Source organism: Colobus angolensis, unplaced genomic scaffold, assembly GCF_000951035.1.
Source record: "Colobus angolensis palliatus isolate OR3802 unplaced genomic scaffold, Cang.pa_1.0 Scaffold139, whole genome shotgun sequence".
Classification (NCBI taxonomy): Eukaryota; Metazoa; Chordata; class Mammalia; order Primates; family Cercopithecidae; genus Colobus; species Colobus angolensis.
The window spans coordinates 3,780,892-3,801,441 of record NW_012114477.1 but is presented as its reverse complement, the minus strand read 5'-3'; the positions used below and the strand labels follow the sequence as shown (position 1 = coordinate 3,801,441).

At 42.0% G+C, this 20,550-nt stretch overlaps 1 protein-coding gene across 1 annotated transcript in view; it reads left to right on the top strand.

The window, feature by feature from the left end:
• MYO18B (myosin XVIIIB) overlaps nt 1-20,550 on the top strand; it is a 289,839-nt gene that overhangs the window by 256,107 nt on the left and 13,182 nt on the right. The window contains exons 40-41 of the mRNA XM_011934846.1: nt 5,959-6,003; nt 7,422-7,559. Coding sequence (XP_011790236.1) covers nt 5,959-6,003; nt 7,422-7,559 — 183 coding nt within the window. The remainder of the gene's footprint in view (nt 1-5,958; nt 6,004-7,421; nt 7,560-20,550) is intronic.

The window sequence follows — 20,550 nt, the reverse complement described above, 5'->3', positions numbered from 1 at the left end:
GCTCCTTGTTCAAAAATTATTAAAAATTTTAAGACAGTGACAGAAGAGCATTAAATCAAAATGCAGGCCCTTCTGGGCATGGGTTGCCAGCCCCTGAAGCCCGCCCTGACCCCAGCGTGGTTCTTAGGGAGCATTTCCTAATTCTCAGCAGGCCTTGATCCTCATGTGTTGACTTAGAACTTGGATCTGAGGTGGAAACACAGTGTAGATTTCAATAATATCGCAGAGATGGGGAAACTGGGAAAAAAAATTGCCCATGAAGTCTCAACACATTTCAAAGAATTAATATTGTATAAGGCATGTTCTCTGATCACAGTGCGATAAAATTGGTTGTAAACAATGAAAAGAAGTATTTGTGTTGCTAGATTGTAAATCCACAGTCCACAGCAGAACCCCCAGCTCCTACCCAGGCCCCAGTCTATAGTCTCCCACTTGCTAGCGGCTCCACGCTACACTTCACTCCTAATTGCCTCATCACCCTGGGGTAAGAGGTTTGGATTAGAGCCTGAGAGACTGGTTCGAGGTACTTCTCCAGAGTTCTCAATTATAATAGAATTCAAAGCCAAGCCAGGAGAGAAACACACACACACACACACACACACACACACACACACACACACACACACATACACACGAGAGAGAGAGAGAGAGAGAGAGAGAGAGAGAGAGAGAGAGGGAGGGAGAGAGGGAGAGAGGGAGAGAGGCTGTAGCTGCAGGTGAGGTTCTTTGAGAGACTTGTTCAAATTACAAAAAGTCACATTTCCCCTTGTTGGGAATTAGATCTGAGTGTAACAGGCCTTCCAGGCTGGAAACGTGGCTACGTGCTCAGAAAACCAGGTGGCCTATGCAGCAGCATTTAAACATGTGCTCTCCTGCACTAGGGCCCTGCATTGTAACTTGCACTGTGGCATCAACCTCCTTAGATTAATGGAGAAATGCTTTAAGCCAGTCACCCAGGCCTGGTGCATGCTCATTATTCATGGAGGGAGGAATGTGCTGGCTGACAGACAGCCCTGTCTATTCATGGCCCAGGGGCTGCGGCTGCTCTGTCTGTCACCTTGGCTAAGGGGTAAAGGGGTTTGGGTGAGATGTAGAGAGGTCAGTGAATGACCTCTTACTCTTGGGTTAGCTGAAAGTGCGTAAGTAGCAGCTGGTCCAATCTGAGATGAATGCTCTGAAAAAAGAGTCCTCAATTGCTTTGTTGAGTATAAGTTGGACATTTTCCAACATACATCCTTTTATAACCTGGCTAAAATTAGGCTGCAGTAGGACAAGTGGAAAGATCTGGGTCTAACCAAAGGTCCTGGTTGCTACTGAGGGCATGCTTCTGAGTTAATTTGTTCATGAGTGGACCCAGGCTCTGTCCAAACTGTAAAGTTTCTTGCTACATAGTAGGACAGTCATTGGAATTGCCAACAGCTCCTTTCCAGCAACTTTTTTACTTTCTAGTTTGTCCCCTGTGAGTAATGAATGTGCTCCAGGCCAAGGAGAACAACTTAAAGCATTCCTATTAAGCTAAGAAGGTTGATGCTGCAGTTCAAGTTGCAACGCAAGGCCTTAATACCATATACACCTGTTTAAATGATGCTGCATAGACCACCTGGCTTTCCTTCTAGCCCATATATCTAGCTTGTAGGATTCACAGAGAGTCAGGGCTCCAAACTACTTATCTATGCCAGCATTACAGGAAATAATGATAATTGTAAGAATAGGTACCGTTTCTTGAGACATTACTTTGTGCAGGTACTATGCTACCTGTTTGGGATACATTATCCTCAAAACAACTCTCTGAGGTTCCTACCATTATCATTCCCAGTTTGCAGATGAAGGAACTGAGAAGTCAAGAAACTTGCCCCAATCCATGCAGTAAGTGATGAAGCCATGATCTGATTTCCAGGCTGACCCCATAACCTACACTGCTAATGGCCAAGCTCTGCTGTCATGTCAATTGTAACCTAATTCCTCCTTTCCCTTGTCAAGGTCTCTGTTCTCTGCCCAGTAACTGCCCTGTCATTAAGGCGAACTTGTGTCTGTCACTGTGAGATGGGGCCAGTGAATTTACATGTTACTTCCCAGGCAACATTTGCATTTAGACTGGAATTGTCTGGCAAAGACTGACCCTAAAGAAGTACAGCTGAAGACACTGAATTAATTATCTTGCTCATCGTCAATCCCCTGTTTACAAATTCCCGGCACAAGTCCCCCTTCCCCTCCCCCTCCTTCTTCAGATGAAGTCTTGCTCTTGTTCCCCAGGCTGGAGTGCAATGGCGCAATCTCGGCTCACTGCAACCTCCGCCTCCCGGGTTCAAGCAATTCTCCTGCCTCAGCCTCCCGAGTAGCTGGGACTAGAGGCACACGCCACCACGCCTGGCTAATTTTTGTATTTTTAGTAGAAACAGGGTTTCACCATATTCCCCAGGTTGGTCTGGAACTCCTGACCTCGTGATCCACCCGCCTCCACTTCCCAAAGTGCTGGGATTGCAGGCATGAGCCACCATGCCTGGTCAAGTTCTTTTTTTGAAAAGCCACTTGCACCAAGGGGAGAGAAAGAACCACTGACCTCATGTCAGGAGATGAGGGTCCCAGACAGCTGTACCACCAAATAAATCAGGACCGTGGACAGGTCATCCATCCTTTGGGCCTGTGCCCACTCAGCAGAAAACAATGAATGGACACCCTCTGTATTGGGACACGGGGTACAGTAGGGAAATAGCAGGCATGGACTTGCCTCATGGAGCTTGTAGCCCAGAGACACTTTCTTCACGTGGTAAAAGGGCCAGTGGGTTTCAAACTCCCTCCTTATTGTAGAGTTCCTTTTTTATACCAAAGCAAACTCATGTACAAAATTCTAGCTTAGGATGGAGTGCAGCCATCTTCTGACTGGAGTGAGAGAGGAAGGTTTGGGGCTAATCTTTCCTCCTAGGTCTCTCTTCTTAACCCCTTGGTACCTGCACTTTTCATGGTGTCTCCCAGAGCTCGAGGGCTCCGTGCACCATGGTGTACAAACTCAAGTACTTTCCAGGACCAGTAACCTGTGACTTACAGGCAGTCAACATGGCAGTGAGTTCTGCCCATGTGGTTTAATGCTTCTCAGGAGCAGACAGTACAAAACTCTCCACTGCTTCTGCCTGAAAGCCTTTTTTTTTTTTAATCTCCTGTCCCGAAGACTTCATTGCAGATCATCTCATGATAAAGGCGTTAGGTGCCTTCAGCATTTGTTCATACAATAAACGTGAGCCTTAGTTCCTAGAAGCTCTTAATTCAGCCTTCTTATTTTAAACATACTCTCATTTTTTTGGAGACTAGCTCAAATGGTAGGAAGCATGTGGTCCAGGTCAGATACCAGTCTTGGTATGGACAGTATTTCATCATGAATGAATAAACAGACCACCTGGTAGGTCTTGACTTCAGCCTTAGATATTCTGTGCAAATTTAGTGAAACAGGTTCACGGGCAAAAACAACCAGTGTGCAGATACTATAAAAATGTAGGATTCATAAGCAGCTGTACTTTCATTCTTTTAATTTGTTTTTGTGGCTAGTTCTTTCCCAGATCAGAAGCTTAGGAGGGGCTAGTAACGATTGCTGATAATCTTAGGCTCTTACAAGATTGCCTCTTTAGATTCTTCACTGTTTTTTTTCCCCCCACATTGTGACACTGTGATTAAGGGTGTAACAGTAGTTAGCAGTGCAATATTGGGTCATGCCTGCTGTCTACTTCTTAGTCATGTAAACTATTGGCCTAGTAAATGCAGATCTTCCTGTTAAGGTAGAAAAAGCATTGAGATTAGCTATTGTAATAGAGTCTGGCAGAAACTGAAAAACAAACTCTAAATGAAGAGAGCTTAACAAAAGGACTATTTACAAAGGTGTGAGGAAGCCCCAAGCTATAGATGGTGCAGCCCCGAGGGAATAGCAGCAACTGAGAGCAGTAACTCCTGCAAGGTCTGAAGGGAGAAGAAGTGGGTGCAATTGCTGGAATCCAGAAAGAAAGAGAGTGAGAGAGAGGCCTGATAGGAGGAGCTCTGGCCTTTGGTTGAGAGCTGGAGCCAACACAAGGAAAGGCAGTAGAGAAAAATTCAGAAATCCAGGACAATAAGTACTTCAGCTTCCCTCTCTTCCCTCCTTCCTGTGGACTGTCAGCTGCATTCCCTATTGGCTGAGTCCAAGAGAAAGCCATGGGATAGGGAACCCATTGATGGGATAGAGAACCCATTGATGGGATAGGGAACCCATTGATGGGATAGGGAACCCATTAATGAGATAGGGAACCCATTGATGGGATAGGGAACCCATTGATGGGATAGAGAACCCGTTGATGGGATAGGGACCCCATTGATGTTGTCCATACAGACCAGCCCCCTGTATGGACAGAGTGGGTCAGAGAGCAGGAGCATGCAGAAGAGTAAGGAGATGAGAAGATGCCCAGCATGATTAGACATCATGAAGTGAATGGGTCTCTAGTACTGGGGAAGAGCCCTTTGGAAGAGGGTGAATCTGAATGCCGAGTCCACCCATGGGGCTAGTACTCATGGAGTCAGCCAGGGTAAATAGTGAACAAGAACTAACACCAGCGTGTGCTTTGATTAGCTATTGGGCAATAAAGACTTTTTTGAGTGCTGGATTCAAGTAAAGATTGGTGTTTAGTCAAAATAGGTGAGGAAGTACTCAAAATGTAAGTGAATAGGTGACTGTGTTCCAGTAAAACTTTTTCCCTGTACGGAAACATATTCCTTTATTTTGGGGATTAGAATGTGAACATCTTTGGGGGCCATTATTCTGCCACCCACAAGGCCATTCACAAAAGCTGCTTTTGTTCCGTTGTAGAGTCCTTTTCTTCAAAGGACCAGATAGTAAATATTTAGCCTTTTCATGCCATATTGTCTTTGTTGCACTACTATTATGGTGCAAAAACAATCACAGACAAAAATCTCTATTTATAAAAATAGATGGGAGGCTAGAATTGGCCCATGGCTGATGTTTACTGACTTTTCTTCTGTTGGATTCACCAAGCATTGTCTGAGAACTTCTGGTCTGGCTGAGCTTTGGGGCTGAAGGATGAATAAGACTTGTTCTTGGTCCAGAGGGGGTATTGGTCACTGCATGGTGGGAACAAATGCATGTAAATAGAAACCCCCAGGGTGACAGGCTCTTGAGGGTGGGAGCCAAGGAGCAGCAGGTGCATCTCATAGAGGAAACAGCTAGATCTTCTAAAAGAGGAATTGTCCAGATTACAGCAGAGAATACTGAGAAGCCCCAGTGTGATGATCCAGATTAAAATGATGTCCTAGGTGTCTGAGGTTTGCGGTTTGGCTGTCTGCACCCACCCACTGAACAATTGCACGCTGGTTAGGAGCATGAGCTTAACAGGCCTGGGATCAAAAGCTGTGTGACTTAAACAAGTATGTCAGGTTCCTAATCTCTAAAATGGAGACGCATGGGGAAAGTAGATGAGATTGTGTGGGTAGCATATTTGTTGAATGGAGGGATGCTCTCTAAAGAATAGCTACCATCGTAATTAGTATTGGAGTTTCCCACAATGCCCCGGGAAGCTGCCCTGCTCCATGTCTGATTTGCTAGCACTCACAAAGAACATACAGCAAATGCCTTGCTTGTTAGCAATAACAATGCTATTAACAATAGCAGTACCAGTTGTACTAAAACAAGAGTAGCGGTAATGGTTGCTACCACTTAATTAGCACTATCTATTTGCCAGGAACCATGCTGAGATCTTTACAAGGGTTATCTCACTTACTCTGCTCCACAGCAGAGCCCCATTATTTGCCACGTTTTAAGAAGGAAGAAAGGAAGCTCAGGGAGGGCAAGTGACGTCCCTGAGATCACACAGGGGCAAAGGTTGGAAGTGGGATTCACACTCATGTCTGTCTAACATCAATAACCATGTTCCCAAGCTCCTGGCAGCATGAGGATAACACACTCTTTCTTGTGCCTCTTACTAGTGTCCAGACGGCAGTGGATTGTGGCAGCAGTGGCAGAAAAGAGATGTAAGTTAACCCCAAGTGGAACCGAGCAGCTCACAAGAGTGAGCCCCTGGCTGTCTCTGTCCAGTTTGGAGAGGGAACATCCATGTGCACTTAGAGAATTATCAGTGATGCCCATGAGACTAATGCCTTCATGGTCACAACATATAGCACTAGGGACATAGTATTGAACTGCCCTAGTTCTTTTAGACAGAAAGAAGCCTGTGCCTCCTCATGCCACGGTCCTCAAACACCTTCAATGGCTCCCTATTGCCCCAGAATAGACTTCTTACAGTGACATTTGTATTCTGCACATTCAGACCCTTACTTTCCCCTCTAACTGTGATTTCTGGTTTCCATATTGTTTATGCCCCAACCATTATGACCTCCGTACCTATGTGCATGTGATTCCTTTCACCCAAAATTCCATTCTTCCGTCCCTGCATAGCCAAATGCTAACCTTCAAAGAAGATGGAGCTCAACTTTCACTACTTGATGTCTTTCCTTAGGCTTCCACGAAGCAAATCAAGGCTCCCTCTTTGAAAGAAAAAATTATTAATGCTTTATAGAGGCATAGAGGGTAGGTTTTATTAGAACCTACCATTATTAACGCTTTGTAGAGACAGAGGGCAGGTTCTAGTAAAACCTACCCTCTATCCCTCTATAAAACATTAACAATTTTAAAAAATTTTATGGTTATTTATAGAGATGGGGTCTTGAGGACAGGGTCAATGTTAAGTTCATGTGTTCAGCTCCCTGGTGCTTGGCATACAAGGAGCATCCTATTAAAAAAACTGTATATATTATAATATATATACACACATATACACACATATAAATCATATTAATATACAAATATACACACATACATATACACACACATATACATAATGTCGACTGAGTATATCAAGTTACATGGTCTCATTGAGAACCTATGAGGACCCCCTCTCTTTCTGTGCCACTTTCAGAATCAGGGGACATAAAAGTAGAGTCCCTGTTTATAAAGATGATCCAGCTAAGGTAAGGAAGGAGTTAAGACCTTCACACTTGATATATTCCTTGAACATATCAAGATCAATGCCAAACTTTACTCCTAAATTGGAGAGACCTCAACATTTGTATTGGAGTGTGTATCTTCCCAAGGAAGAGGGCCATGATTAATAGCATGGGCATTGGAATAAAAAGGAACAGGGTTTGCATCCCAATTTCATCATTGACTAGCTGGGTGAACTTGGCCAAGACCCAAATTGGCCTCTCCAAATCTCAGTAATTCCATCTGTGTAACTGTGGCAGCACTGGCTCCTACCTCTCTGGGATGGTGAGTGAGGTTATGCAGGTATATCACTTAGCACAATGCCTGGCTTATGCTATGGGCGAATATCTAATTATTGCTGTTACTGTGGTTGTCATCGTGCTGATGGTGTCCTGCAATCTTATTCTAGGGATAATGTCTCCATCCTCAGCTCCCAGCCAGAGGGCAGCCTGCAGTCCTGGTTGAGCTGTACTCTGTCCATGGCCACAGATACTATGAGGACTCCTTCTCGACAGTCAGCCACCAGCAGCCGCATCCTCAGCCCCAGGTAAGAGTATCTCCCTGCTGCCTCTGGATGGCCAATAGCTTGAAGAATCTCAGACTTTGAAAGTTGTTGTTCAAGTCTTTCATTGTCTCTGGCATAGGTAAGAACAAGCATGGTCCTGAAAGTCTGAAGTATAACTCTGCCGCTTCCTAGCTTTGTGACTTTAGGCAGATCCCTTACCCTCTCTGAGCCTCTACTTCCCCATCTGCAAAACATGGAATATAATTTTGTTTACTGATCCAAATGGTTGAAGCAATGAGGATCTAATGCAGTCATCTCCAGAGCATGGTTTTCCAGATTTTTAAATAGTACAGGGTGAACATTTTAAAAAATAGTAATAGTTGTTATGGTTACCTTCTACTTAAGGCACATCATACTCTTTTTTCCATTTATGGGTAATTGCAGGTTCAAAAAATTTTTAATAAACATATTCACTTAAGTTTTTTTTTTTAATGGAGAGTCATCATAAAGAAGTTGGGCCAGAGGATTTATCATCTGGAGATTTTAGCTTTATTTGAATTTTAGCTTTATTTTTAATTTTATAATTTCCTTACCACAGAAAGGGATGAATTCAGGTGTGGCCTGATATGGCAGCATCACAAATCTACAGAAGTGCCAACAATAACCGCCTCCAATAAATGGGCCTTTGGATTCACCCTTAGTTGCACAACTTCTATCATCCATCTTCCCTCTTGCTTTTCAGCTCCATTTCTCTGAGCTCACGTGGTTTCCCTTTTCAAGGGTGGCCCTCTTGTAATTAGGAGTTAATAGCCATAAGTCAGAAATTATGATTAAGAGATGCATAATTAAGATGAAATGCACACAGGTTTTGTGAACAGAAGGACCAATGTGATAAGACTGGAAAAATCACAGATTCACAGAGCAAACCTAGACAAACCCCTTCCTGACTCAAAGACGTGTTTGCTTTGATGCAGGGGTTGTCTTTACAAAAAAGAAGGGAGTGGGAGTTTATGCTAACCTTCGGGCATATTTGGCAAATGGCAAATGTCTGGTGCATGTCTGCAGGATAGTCTTAGGCTGAAAGACTTGATGCAGAAAATATCAAAGAGTGGCTCCAAGAATGGGGTGTTTCTGGGGAGCTAATTAAAGCAAGATTATCTGATTACTGCTCTTAATTAAAAACAAAGGCCTGTATGAAGAAGGGAATTGTGTCCTCTGTGAACCCCAAACTATGAGGACTTTATCTCTTCTGAAAACTAAATGCCTTTGCTTTAGCCTGTCTGCCAGTGGCAGCAGGAGAATTGGAGGCAACCAGAGAAGAATGCTCATTAACATTATAACCAAGTTTCATAATTATAATCATGTTAGGATGGATGATAAGGATCCTAACCCATGAATGGTAGCCTCATCTAAGCTGTTTGGCACCTGTTTGAATGGGAGATGCTAGGATATGATGGTTTTGGTGCAGGATCTCAAGTCAGATCTAGATTCCAATTCTTTTTTTTTTATTTGCTATAAATGTTTAAGATACAATTGATGATTGTCAAATAACAAAAAGTAGGCACTTTTTACATTGTAATGGCCCATTGAAAAGTTTTAGAATTATTATTCTATACAGAGATTCATCTTTATTCGGTGTTCTGGCTGCTTCCAAATTCACTGAATTCTCTAGCACTGGATTAGAAACCATAATCTATAGGAAAACGTACATAATGAATAGTTTTTCAAGTAAACTTTTTGGAACAATAAGACAAAGCAGTATATATAACTTTCAATAAGCATTTCAAAATGCTTACCATGTATGGACCCGGACATAGATTAAAAAATAATATTCCAATTCTTTATTTGCATATCTGCAGCGGTGAGATTTTGGGCAAGCTGCTTAACTTCTCTGTTCATGTTTCCTCCTGAGTAAATCATAATTGTTGTCAGGGGCAATGTGGTGATGCACAAGCCACTCTTTACTCAGAGCCTGGCACCTAGAAAGAGCTAAAAACATTAGCCATTTGAATCAGCATTAGCAACTATTTGATGCCAGGAGGAATCCCAGGATGTAGACTTCACTGTCTATCTTCATGTTACGGAAGAGAAATCTGAGACTCGGAGAAGAGGGAGCAACTGATCCATGCATAGATGGTCTTACAGCTCCTGCAGCAGGCCCTCAGGCAAGGTGGGTCGGTCTTCAGCATCTCCCAGAGAGCCCCATCCAGAGTCTCTTTCCCTTTTCTCTTCCCTTTCCCCTTCCAAGTCCTTGGGCATGTTCAGCTGCTGTTCAGAGTGAATAGTGCTTGCACCAAGAACAGGGAAGGGGCAGGAGGCAAGACAGATACTTAAACATCTGTAAGAAGGGATTTCTTGTCTGTCTTCCTCATGGCCACATCCCCAGGGTTGGCTCACAGTTGGTGCTCAATAAGTGATGAATGAATAACTGACCACAGCATCAAAGCTGGAGCAGAAATATTAACTGTGTTTGGTCACAGCTCAGCACTGATTGTGGTGCAGAGAGGGTTGGTAGTTCACTCAGTAGCACAAAGTAGGTAAGTAGAAGAGTCAGAATTTGAACCTAGGTTGGAATCCCTCCAAAGCTTCTGTTTTATTCGCCACACTACCACAGCTCTCTGACATTCATCCAGGAGGTAGGTCACTCACCTAGTAAAGTTTACTGGAAAAATCTGACCTCTGTTTATTAATACTAAAACTGCCTAAGGATTATTATTCAACCTTCAGTGTTCAGTCAAGACCAAGTGTCTACTGAGTGCCAGATCCTATGGCATTGAGCCCTAAAAATTTTGAACCCCTTCCTTTGAATATGTTTACAGCTCGAAGACTCAAGACATTCTGAGTTGCAAAGGACCACTGGGATTGTCCAGCCCAACTTGCTCAGTATATAGATGGGAAAACCTGAGGTCTGCAGAGGAAATATCTTATCCAAATTTATAGGATGAACTGACCCAGAGTACAGGTGTCTTGACTTCTAGCTCTTTTTAATTGCACAAGCAATCTATGAATAATTCCTCTCTTAAAGAACTTAAAATATATCAGAAGGCTAAAATCCTGTTTGCCACCACTGCAGTCTTACGCTTCCTTCTCAGAAGGATTCATCATCTTCAGTTTGGTGTATATCCTTCTATATCTCTTTCTATATGTATATGTCATAAACATATACGTGTACTTGTAGCAAATATGTAGCATATTTGTGGGATTTTAAAAAACATAAATTACATAATTATGTGTTATGCTTTTCATAAATTTTTACAATTTATTTCTTTCCCTCAACAGTACACCTTAGAGATCTTTCCTTACCAGTATGCATAAGTCCATCTCATTCTTTATAATTCCTGCACAAGCTGCCATGCTTTATTTAACTATAGTGTCCTTATTTCAATTTTAGGTGCTTTCCAGATATTTGCTATTAATTTGTCAAGTTTTGAAAAATGCACATCCTTACAAACATGGGTAAATGATTCTCTGGATCGAAGGGCATTTGCATTTTAACTCTAATAGATGTGAGTGTCCTTTCTGCTAGGAGACTGTATCATAGTAGAGAACAGGACTCCTATTTATATCTGCTCCCATATTACCTGGTGCGTGGGAAGACCCAATAAATGAGCCTCTTGGATATATCCCATTTGACTGAGAAAGAAGGTCACTCTAAAAACAGAAGAGAGGGAGAAAACAGTCTTCTGCCAACAAAATAAAAGCATTCCCCACATTATTTATAAGGGGATGTCAACTCAAGAGAAATACACCTAAAGCGTTATGATTTACAGCCCAGGAATCGCGCTGCTGCCACTGATAAATGCAAGCGCTTCTGGAGACGAAGACACTAAATTACCTTTGTGGCCACAGAGAGGGGGTTTATGGGCTGGGTGGTAGCAGTCACACTTTGTTCAGGAGTTTCTCTTAACATCTGGCCGCAAGTGGTGCCTGGTCTGTCCAGGGGCTGGCATGCTCATGTTAGTCCCTGCTGTGTCCCCGGCCTCTCCTTCTCGCCCTCCTTCCACTACTCTGTGGACGAGAGTGCGAGGGCAGTGAGGCTCTCCCAACTTCTTCTTACCCTTACAACACATTGGGCTTCCCGAGCAGGGTCTAAGCCCCATTTCTTTCTAGATCCTCACCCCAAGCCCAGTAAAACCCCAGCCATGGTCACTCACCCTGTTCTGCAAGGTCCACATGCTGACAGGCGTGATGACCTAGCTAGCTGTAGAGACTGCCAATGTCTTGTCATTGGGCAGTTGCTGTTCTCATTTCCTGGGCAATTATTCCAAATCATCCCGACTTCCCTGTGATCTCTCTCCATCACTCTCAGGAGGCACCTCCTCTCCTGTTTCATTCAAAGTAAAATAATAGTGGCTTTAACTTCTGCTGTGATGTGTATGCATTCATCTCTATCTGCCCCCGTCTTCCCTCTGGTCTCAGAAGATGAGGTCTAATCCTGTCCTGTCTGAAGCTAATGGAGATCCAGGTCTTCTTCCTCCTAAAACACTGTGATTCATCTGGTGTCACCTCTGTCTCCTGTGTCCTCAACTTTCCTTGTTTTACTTCTTCCCCCAGAGGTTATAAACACCTGAGGTCCTCCCCATCCTAACCATGTCCTTGTCCCTCACCCTGCTGTCCTATTGAGTTATTTTGATTCGAGCTTCTCAGACATGTTGTTAACAGGTACTATCTTCACTTACTCCACATTTATGCCTCAATTTACTGCAGCCCAGAGACTGCCCCGCCACTCCACTGAAACCTTCCTCACTGTGTCGGCAGCTTCCAAAGACACAAATCAGGGGACATTCTCTAGTTTTTATATTTTCCTGGACTTTTCCCCACTGTTGAACATTTCTTGGAACTCTATCTGCTTGACCTTGACAAGATTTCTGTTCCTTGGTGCTCCTCAAACGTCTCTTCCCTGGTCTTTGCCTGGACTTTATCTCCAAATGCCAGGGTTCACAGGTTACTGCCCTCACCTGGCTGTTTCTCTCTCCACCTGATAGCAGGCAATTCTCCTTTTGTGATTTTGGCTCTGCAGCTGTCAGCAGGTGACCCCCAAATACAGACGAACAGCCTTTATATTCTCCCAAGTTTTAAATTTATGTATCTTACCTTATTGTCTACGTGGATCACCAACCAGGTATCTCCCTGATGTTTTAACTCAGCATGTCCAAGAGGAAACTCATCCCGCCCCACCAGCCCTGTGTTATCAGGATCATTGAGTGGTTCTGTCATTCATAAAGCACCCCATGCTGGAGCCCTTATTATTTTGGGTTATCATTCCCCTCTCTCATCCCCATATTCAACGAATCCCTAAGTCTTGTATTCTACCCCCCACCCAAACAAGTACTCTTTTTGCTTCTCTCCATCCCCCACTGCCAACACTTTTAAGTCAAGCTACCAAAATTTTGCTCCTAGACTCTGGCAAAGACCTTTCAAAACCACCCTCCTTTAGTCCATCCTCTATAGTTTAGCCAGTATGATTCCTCTAAAAGGAAAATCTGGTTTCAGTGGCTCCTCATTGCCTACAGTAGGGGTCAGCAGACTCCTGTCCACAGGCCAAATCTGGCCCTTGCCCTGTTTTGGTAAATAAAGTTTTATTGGATCACAGCCATGCTTATGGTTTTTTGAAAAGACATATTGACTATGGCTGTGTTTTCACTGCAGTGGCAGAATTGATTAGTTGCAGCAGAGATCATATAATCCACAAAGCCAAAAATATTTGCCATCTGGCCCTTTACAGAAGATCTTTGCTGACCTCTGCCTTACAAGGTAGGAGTCAAATGCCTTAGCCTGGCTTACATGGGCCTTCATGATATAGGTCTTGCCTACTTTGCTGGTCTTATTTCCCTCCTTTTCATCACAATTTGTACCCCAAATGGTTTGTAGCGCTTCTGCATGTACTATGCTAGTTCGTAACTCCAGTCCTTTGTCTGTGATATTCCCTCTGACTGGAACACCCTTCCCATGTTTCTTGTCTCCTCTTAATCATCCTTCAAGACTCAGCTCATGCATTGCCTGCCACAAGGGCCTCCCCGATCTCCTGGTGGGTCAGGTGCCCCTCCTCTACTGTTATCTCACAGAACTCAAACCTCCTTCTCCCATGGCATCGTCCATATTATGTAGATATAATCTTGGCAAGGTGTCTGTCCCCTTCATTAGGCTGTGAGCTTCTTAAGGACATAACCCTTGTCTTTGTCCTTCTTGGACCTCAGCACCTAGTACAGTGCCTGTCACATAGTGGGTACTCAATAAATACTCATTGAACAGGTGAGTGCCCAGTGGATTGAAGTCAGATGGCTTCTCATCAGGGCAGTGAAACAGACAATATCAAGAACCCCTGATAGATTTGCCAAACACATTAACTGTCTCCTGTCACAGAACAAATTATTGGAAACATGAAGCAGAATTGATGAATTATAATGAGAACAGAAGGTCTGGGGTTCAGGCCCTCGGAGTGCAGGTTGAGGGCAGAAGCATGTGGTGGGTGGTGGGCTCAGAGAGTTCAACAGGGCCTGACCAGTGGGCCTGAATAACACTTCAAGAAAGTAAAGGGTAGATCTGTTTTCTAATACAACCTCTCCTTTACGAGTTCCTGACTATGAGCAAGTTACAGTCTCCGAGTCTCAGCCCCTCCACCATTAAATAGGCTTTAATCATGTTCCCTTTGCAGAGCTGAAGAATTAACAACTGAAGCAAATTAGCACTCTAGAGTACCCAGTGGAAGGCCTGCCACCACGTTGGTGTTTAATAAGCAGAAACTCCCTTCCATGCTCTGTCCTTCATCCCAGAACAGGCCAGGTGACGCTGCTGTGCAGAGGCATGGATGCTGACAGGCAGGACGAGGGAAAACTATGACTGGGTGCTCCACATGCCAGAGATTGCAGTAGTGGGCTAAACTCACAGCAGAAAACCATGAGCACAACAGAAAACCTCTTGACAATGAAAGTGGAGTTTCGGTGAGCTCAGTTTTAAGTATGTTAAATTTCGTGTGTTTAGGGACATCCAAAGAGAATTGTCCAGAAGCTTTTTAAACTCAGACCTGGAGCCCTAAGGAGGTACCGAGAAACCTCTGCATAATGTTAGGATTCTTATGAGTGTAGGTGACGTAAAACACATCAACCTGGCTAGAGTAAGAAGGAGCATTGATTGTTTCCTGTAGCTGGGAAACCAAAAAGGAAAATCTAGCTTCAGGCATTGCTAGATCCAGGAATTCAAAAATGAACATGCGGATTTTGTTCCTCATCAGCCTCTCTGCTCTGCTGTCTTCTATATTGGTTTCTTTCTGGGGCAACAAGATGGCGGCCAACAGCTCCAAATTCATGCCTGCACCATTCTGAGTCCAGTAGTAAAGAGAGCTTCTCTCTTCTTCACAGTTTCACAAAAAATGCAAGCCTGAGTGAGCCTGAACCAGTCATAATGGACAAGGGGACTGAAGGAGCCTCTTACCTTTGACCTAAGTCAGTCTTTCACCTGGCCCTTGGAAATTCCCACCAAACCATGAGAACATTAAGGGAGGAGGGGTTCCCCAAAGGACAATGAAGGGCCAATGAAGGGCCTTACCTGAAGCAGGAGAATGAAACTTGGTAGATGAAAACTATAAGCATAGAAAATGTTTTCCACCAAGGGGGAGGCTGAACTACAGGAACGGGCAAGACTATGAAGACAAAAAATGGTAGGGAGGAAGGAAACGTATTCGAGTGTTTGGGGTCCCCATTCAGTAACCTTGGGAAATCCAACTAAAATGGTGTATCCTGATCAGAGACTTTATTTATCCCTAAATTTCAGTGGCCAATCCATCACCACATAATTAGTAATGCTGTGCTTTGAATTTATTACCAACCCTGGCTTTCTACTGTTGCTATTGGACTTGTACCATATTGCAATGTGAGCATGGAGATTATTGTATAAATTATTCTCACTCACATAATCATCGTGATTTTAATTACTGTGTAATCTTTGCTAATTACTGTTGTATGTATCATTTGCTTTGGTGCCGATTTAACACAACTGCTTTTCGTTTGGCTAAAAGATGGCATTACAACTTTTCCTTTTTGCAGGGGAAAATTTGCTTTCTGTAAACATTTGCAGCCCCAAACTTTTGGCTTGCAGTTCTTGGTTTAAAAAGAAAAATGCAGACCCTACCACCACCCCTCTTTGTTTTTATTTGGGATAAGACTGGTTTGAATAAGTAAAAAGGTCTAAATTACACTGTATTGTCTTTAAAAAAAAAAAGTTGTGTTACTTTCAAAGAAGGGCAATTACTCTACTACAGACAGGAAGCCAAAGATGGGTCATGTGAGGGCTGCTTAAATGAGTAGATAAGACTCGTTTGTAATTAGTTCATTAATTATAGATATGTGAATAAATGGTACTTAGCTTTAAAAACAGCTTGTTCCCAAAGTGGGTTAAGCATCTGATGCTAATCTTATTTCAATAATACATTTATTTACTGGTCTCTGCATTCTTAGAACTGGAGCTCAGGATAATTTTAATCCATCCTGGAAACACTTAATGAATGGGCCTCTCATGAATATGGTTTTATGTCTTACTAGGACATAAGGAGTATTTTCAGTTTTATAAGTATTAGGAAGATTAGTGGAAAAGATGTTGAAACTGAATGCACAGAAATATTCAATGCAAACACATTAACCATGGACCAAAGGCCTGAGCAAGTGAAACCAGGTGAAGTCTGAATGTAGGCACCGGATTTATCCGTAGGACCCAAATCCTAGACAAGTATTTAATAGGAAGGAAGCCTGTTTCCTGTCTGGAACTCCAGGTCTTGGATGGTAGGTCTGTGGACCTTTTAGAAAATTTGAGACTCACCTAAGCTGCAAGTTTGTAGAAAACTATTTGGATACATCATTGATGGTTCAGAACACTCTTTTAAAATCTGTGATTCTCTGATTAAGCTAAGGTTTTGTTACACAAATTTACCATTGAAATATATATACAGAAAAGTGGGTCTTGAGGAAATTTTCAAAAAATTGGTCATGCCTAGTTCATTTGTAATTACTAACAAAATCCAGACTGGACTATTACAGTGCCCCTACAACTTCCTTGTGCCCATTCAAGCCATCACCTCCTCCTTCCTCAAAGATACCCACCATCCTGACTTCTAACACTGTATATTAGATATGCCCCTTTTTGAACTGTGTAAATGGAAGCATCCAATATGTCCTCTTTTGTGTCTGGCCTCTTTCTTTCAATATTATGTTTTCAAGATGCATCCACACTGTTGCATGTAGCAGTAATTCATTTATTTTCATTGCTCTATAGTCTATAACAGTGGCTCTCAACTGGAGGCACTTCTGCACCAGTACCCACCTCAACAGGGGACAACTGACAATGTCTGGAGACATTTTTGACTGTCTCATGCTACTGGCATCTAATGGGTAGAGTGCAGCGATGTTGCCAAATATCTTACAATGCACAGGACAGGCCACATAGAATTATCGGGTCCAAAATGGCAATTATACCACTACTGAGAAACCATAGTCAATAATATGCCATTGTGTGAACATAGAGTAATAATTAATTCTATTATTAATAGACAATTAAGTTGTTTATGGTTTCCCATGATTATGAGTAGTATTACTGTGAACAATCTTATACACATCTTTTGTTGCATGAATATACAGATTTCTGTTGGGCGTATACTCAGCAGTAGAATTGCTAGGTGTTTTTTCAGCTTTGGTAAATACTGTCAAAACAGTCATTCCAATTTATGTACCCATCATCAGTGAATGAATGTTCTGGTTGCTCTAAATCCTTGCCAACGCCTGGTTTTGTTACTAAAAAAATTAGCTATTCTAATAGGTATTAGTAGTTTCAAATTTTGGTCTTCACTCACATATTCCTGGTAAATAAACCTTTTTATATGCTTATATCTTCATTCAAATATCCTCTTTAATGAAGTGTCTGAGAAAGTCTTTTGTCCATTATTTTTATTCTTCTTTGGTTATCTGTCTCTTTTGTATTGATCTGTAGTTCTTTATGTATTCTAAATGCATGCCCTTTATAAGGTATGTGGGTTTTCTTCCACTCAGTCACTTGCCTTTTTCACTCTCTTAATGGTTTATTTTTATAAGCAAAGTTCTTAATTTTGATGTAACCCAGTTTATAATGTTTTCCTTTATGGTTGGTACTCTTTATATATTGTTGAAAAATTATTTGCCTACTTTGAAATCATGCAATATTTTCTTATTTTTTGTAGATGTATTGATTTACCTTTTATATCTCGATATACAATGCATCATGAATTGATATTATTTGTGGTGTGAGGTAGGGCTCACTCTTTTCCATATAGATATCCAGTTGGTCTAGCACATATGTTTTAGAGAAATGATATTGTCCACATTACACAACAGTATGAATTTGTCATAAATCAAGTGAACTTATGTACATACGTCTGTCTCCAGACCCTATTCTAGTTCACTTTTCTATGTGTCCATCCTTGAACCAATATAGCATCTGGAAGTATAAGTTCTCCATCTTAATTCTTCTTTCAGGTCAGCAAATGACTCTCAGGGAAATGCCACATCATACTGTGTTCACCTTCAGTGTATTTCCCTCTTTCCAGGATTTGGCCTTTTGAGTCCTGACTGCTTTGATGGCTTTCCACTGTCCTTAAATTTGAATTCTACTTTTCTGGCTTTCCAGGTAGCTCTGATGCAAGCTACTATATCTGGAAGCTGAGAGCTGAGCTAGGCTTTTATTCTTTTATGTAAATAAACATGTTGTTTTTCTAATGTACACTTCCACCAACAGTGTATAAGCATTCCTTTTTCTCTGCAACCTTGCCTGCACCTGCCATTTTTTTGACTTTTTAATAATAGCCATTCTAACTGGTGTGAGTTGGTGTCTCATTGTGGTTTTGCTTTGCATTTCTAATAATCAGCAATGTTGAACTTCTTTACATATGCTTGTTGGTCACATGTATCCCTTCTTTTTAAAAGTGTCTGTTCATGTCCTTTCCTCACTTTTTAATGTTTTTTTTTTTTTCTTGTACATTTGTTTAAGTTCCTTATGGATGCTGGATATTAGACCTTTGTCACATGCATAGTTTACAAATATTTTCTCCCATTCTGTAGGTTGTCTGTTCACCTTATTGATAGTCTCTTTTGCTGTATAGAAGCTCTTTAGTTTAATTTGATCCCACTTGTCAATTTTTGCTTTGGTTGCAATTGCCTTTGTCATCTTCATCATGAAATCTTTGCCCGTTCCTATGTCCAGAATGGTATTGCCCAGGTTGTCTTCCAGAGTTTTTATAGTTTTGGCTTTTACATTTAAGTATTTAATCCATCTTGACCACTGTGGAAAACAGCATGATGAGTGCTTAGAGACCAAAAGCAGAAATACCATTTGACCCAGCAGTCCCATTACTGGGTATACATCCAAAGGAATATAAATTGTTTTACCATAAAGACACATGCATATGTATGCTCATCACAGCACCATTCACAATAGCAAAGACATGGAATAAACTTAAATGCCCATCAGTGGTAGACTGGATAAAGAAAATGTGGTACATATATGCTATGGAATACTATGCAGCCATAAAAAAGAATGAGATCATGTCCTTTGCAGGGACATGAATGGAGCTGGAGGCCATTATCTTTAGCAAACTAATACAGGAACAGAAAACCAAATACCACATAATCTCACTTATAAGTGGGAGCTAAATTATGAAAGTACATGGACACATAGAGGGGAACAACACACACTGGGGCCTATCAGAGGGTGGAGGGTGGGAAGAGGAAGAGAATCAGAAAAAAATAACTAGTCGGTACTAGACTTAATTCCTGGGTGACAAAATAATCTGTTCAACAAACCCCTGTGACACAAGTTTACCTGTAGAACAAACCTGCACATGTACCCCTGAACTTAAAATAAAAGTTTTTTTTTCTTACTTTCTATGCCTAGGGAAACATGAAGTTTCACTCATAGTTTCTTCCAGTCCTAACTAAGTTACCTGAAGACAAGCACTGTTCATCTCTGTGTTGACAGCATCTGTCATCACGACACTCAATAAATAATTCAGGATGGAAGCAAGGAAATATTAATGGATGCATAATTTCCATTCACTTAAAGCTGCATCTTCATGGGGAACTGGGTGCTTTTATGAATTAGTCTGAGATTTTCTATGGCTATTGCCATTTCACCATACTCTGGTGAGGCAATGTCTCTGCATGGAAAGTGAAGGGATGCATTAAATTCGCTTAAATATGTTGAATCCAAATTGAATCTACGAGCCCAAGTAGATTTTAATTACTCTGCAAATCTAGAATTACGTTCTTCAAAACATTGTGAAAATTGTAGCAGAAGGTAAAAGACTCGAGTTGTAGAGCCAGTACTTGCACCATCTCATCAGAGTGTGACTTGGGAATTCTATTCCCTTCTCTGTTTTTCTAGGTGTAGAGTGAGGGGTTCAAACCAGATGAGGCCGCAGCTCCCTCTCGATTTGTTATTCTAGAAATTGATCACATCCTGTAGAAATGAAACAAGGCTCTTGGCTTAGTGTTAGAAATATGGAGAACTCACTTTAGATTGTGTACTGGAAGTGGATTTTCAATCTTGTTTTTCAGCCAGGAGAAGTGGATGTGACTGACTGGTGAGTGGGAGAATACTGGGTTCTGCATTATTCAGCCCTTTGCACATTCTTTCCACAGTTCCACAATCCCCCATCTTTGTACTCCTCCATTCCTTCATTCTTTCCATTCTACAAGCTTTCTTTGAGGCATTCCTGATGTTGGGGATTCATAGAAGAAAGATGTGGTCTCCTCCAGAAGCTAACAGTCTTGCTGGGAGATACAAATAAGTAAATAGACAACAACAGTACAGAGGGGGACACAGGAGGCTGTGGGAGCCAGGAGAGGCCCCAATCCAGGCCAGAGGGTGGAAAGACTTCCTGGGGAAAGCTGCAGTTGGGCTGAATATGAAAGGATGAGTGAAAATGTTTATCTGGTTTTTCTTGAAATATAGATTAATGGTTTATCAGAATCACTTGCAGAGTGTCAGTTCCTTCCTCTCTGACTCCCTCCTAATT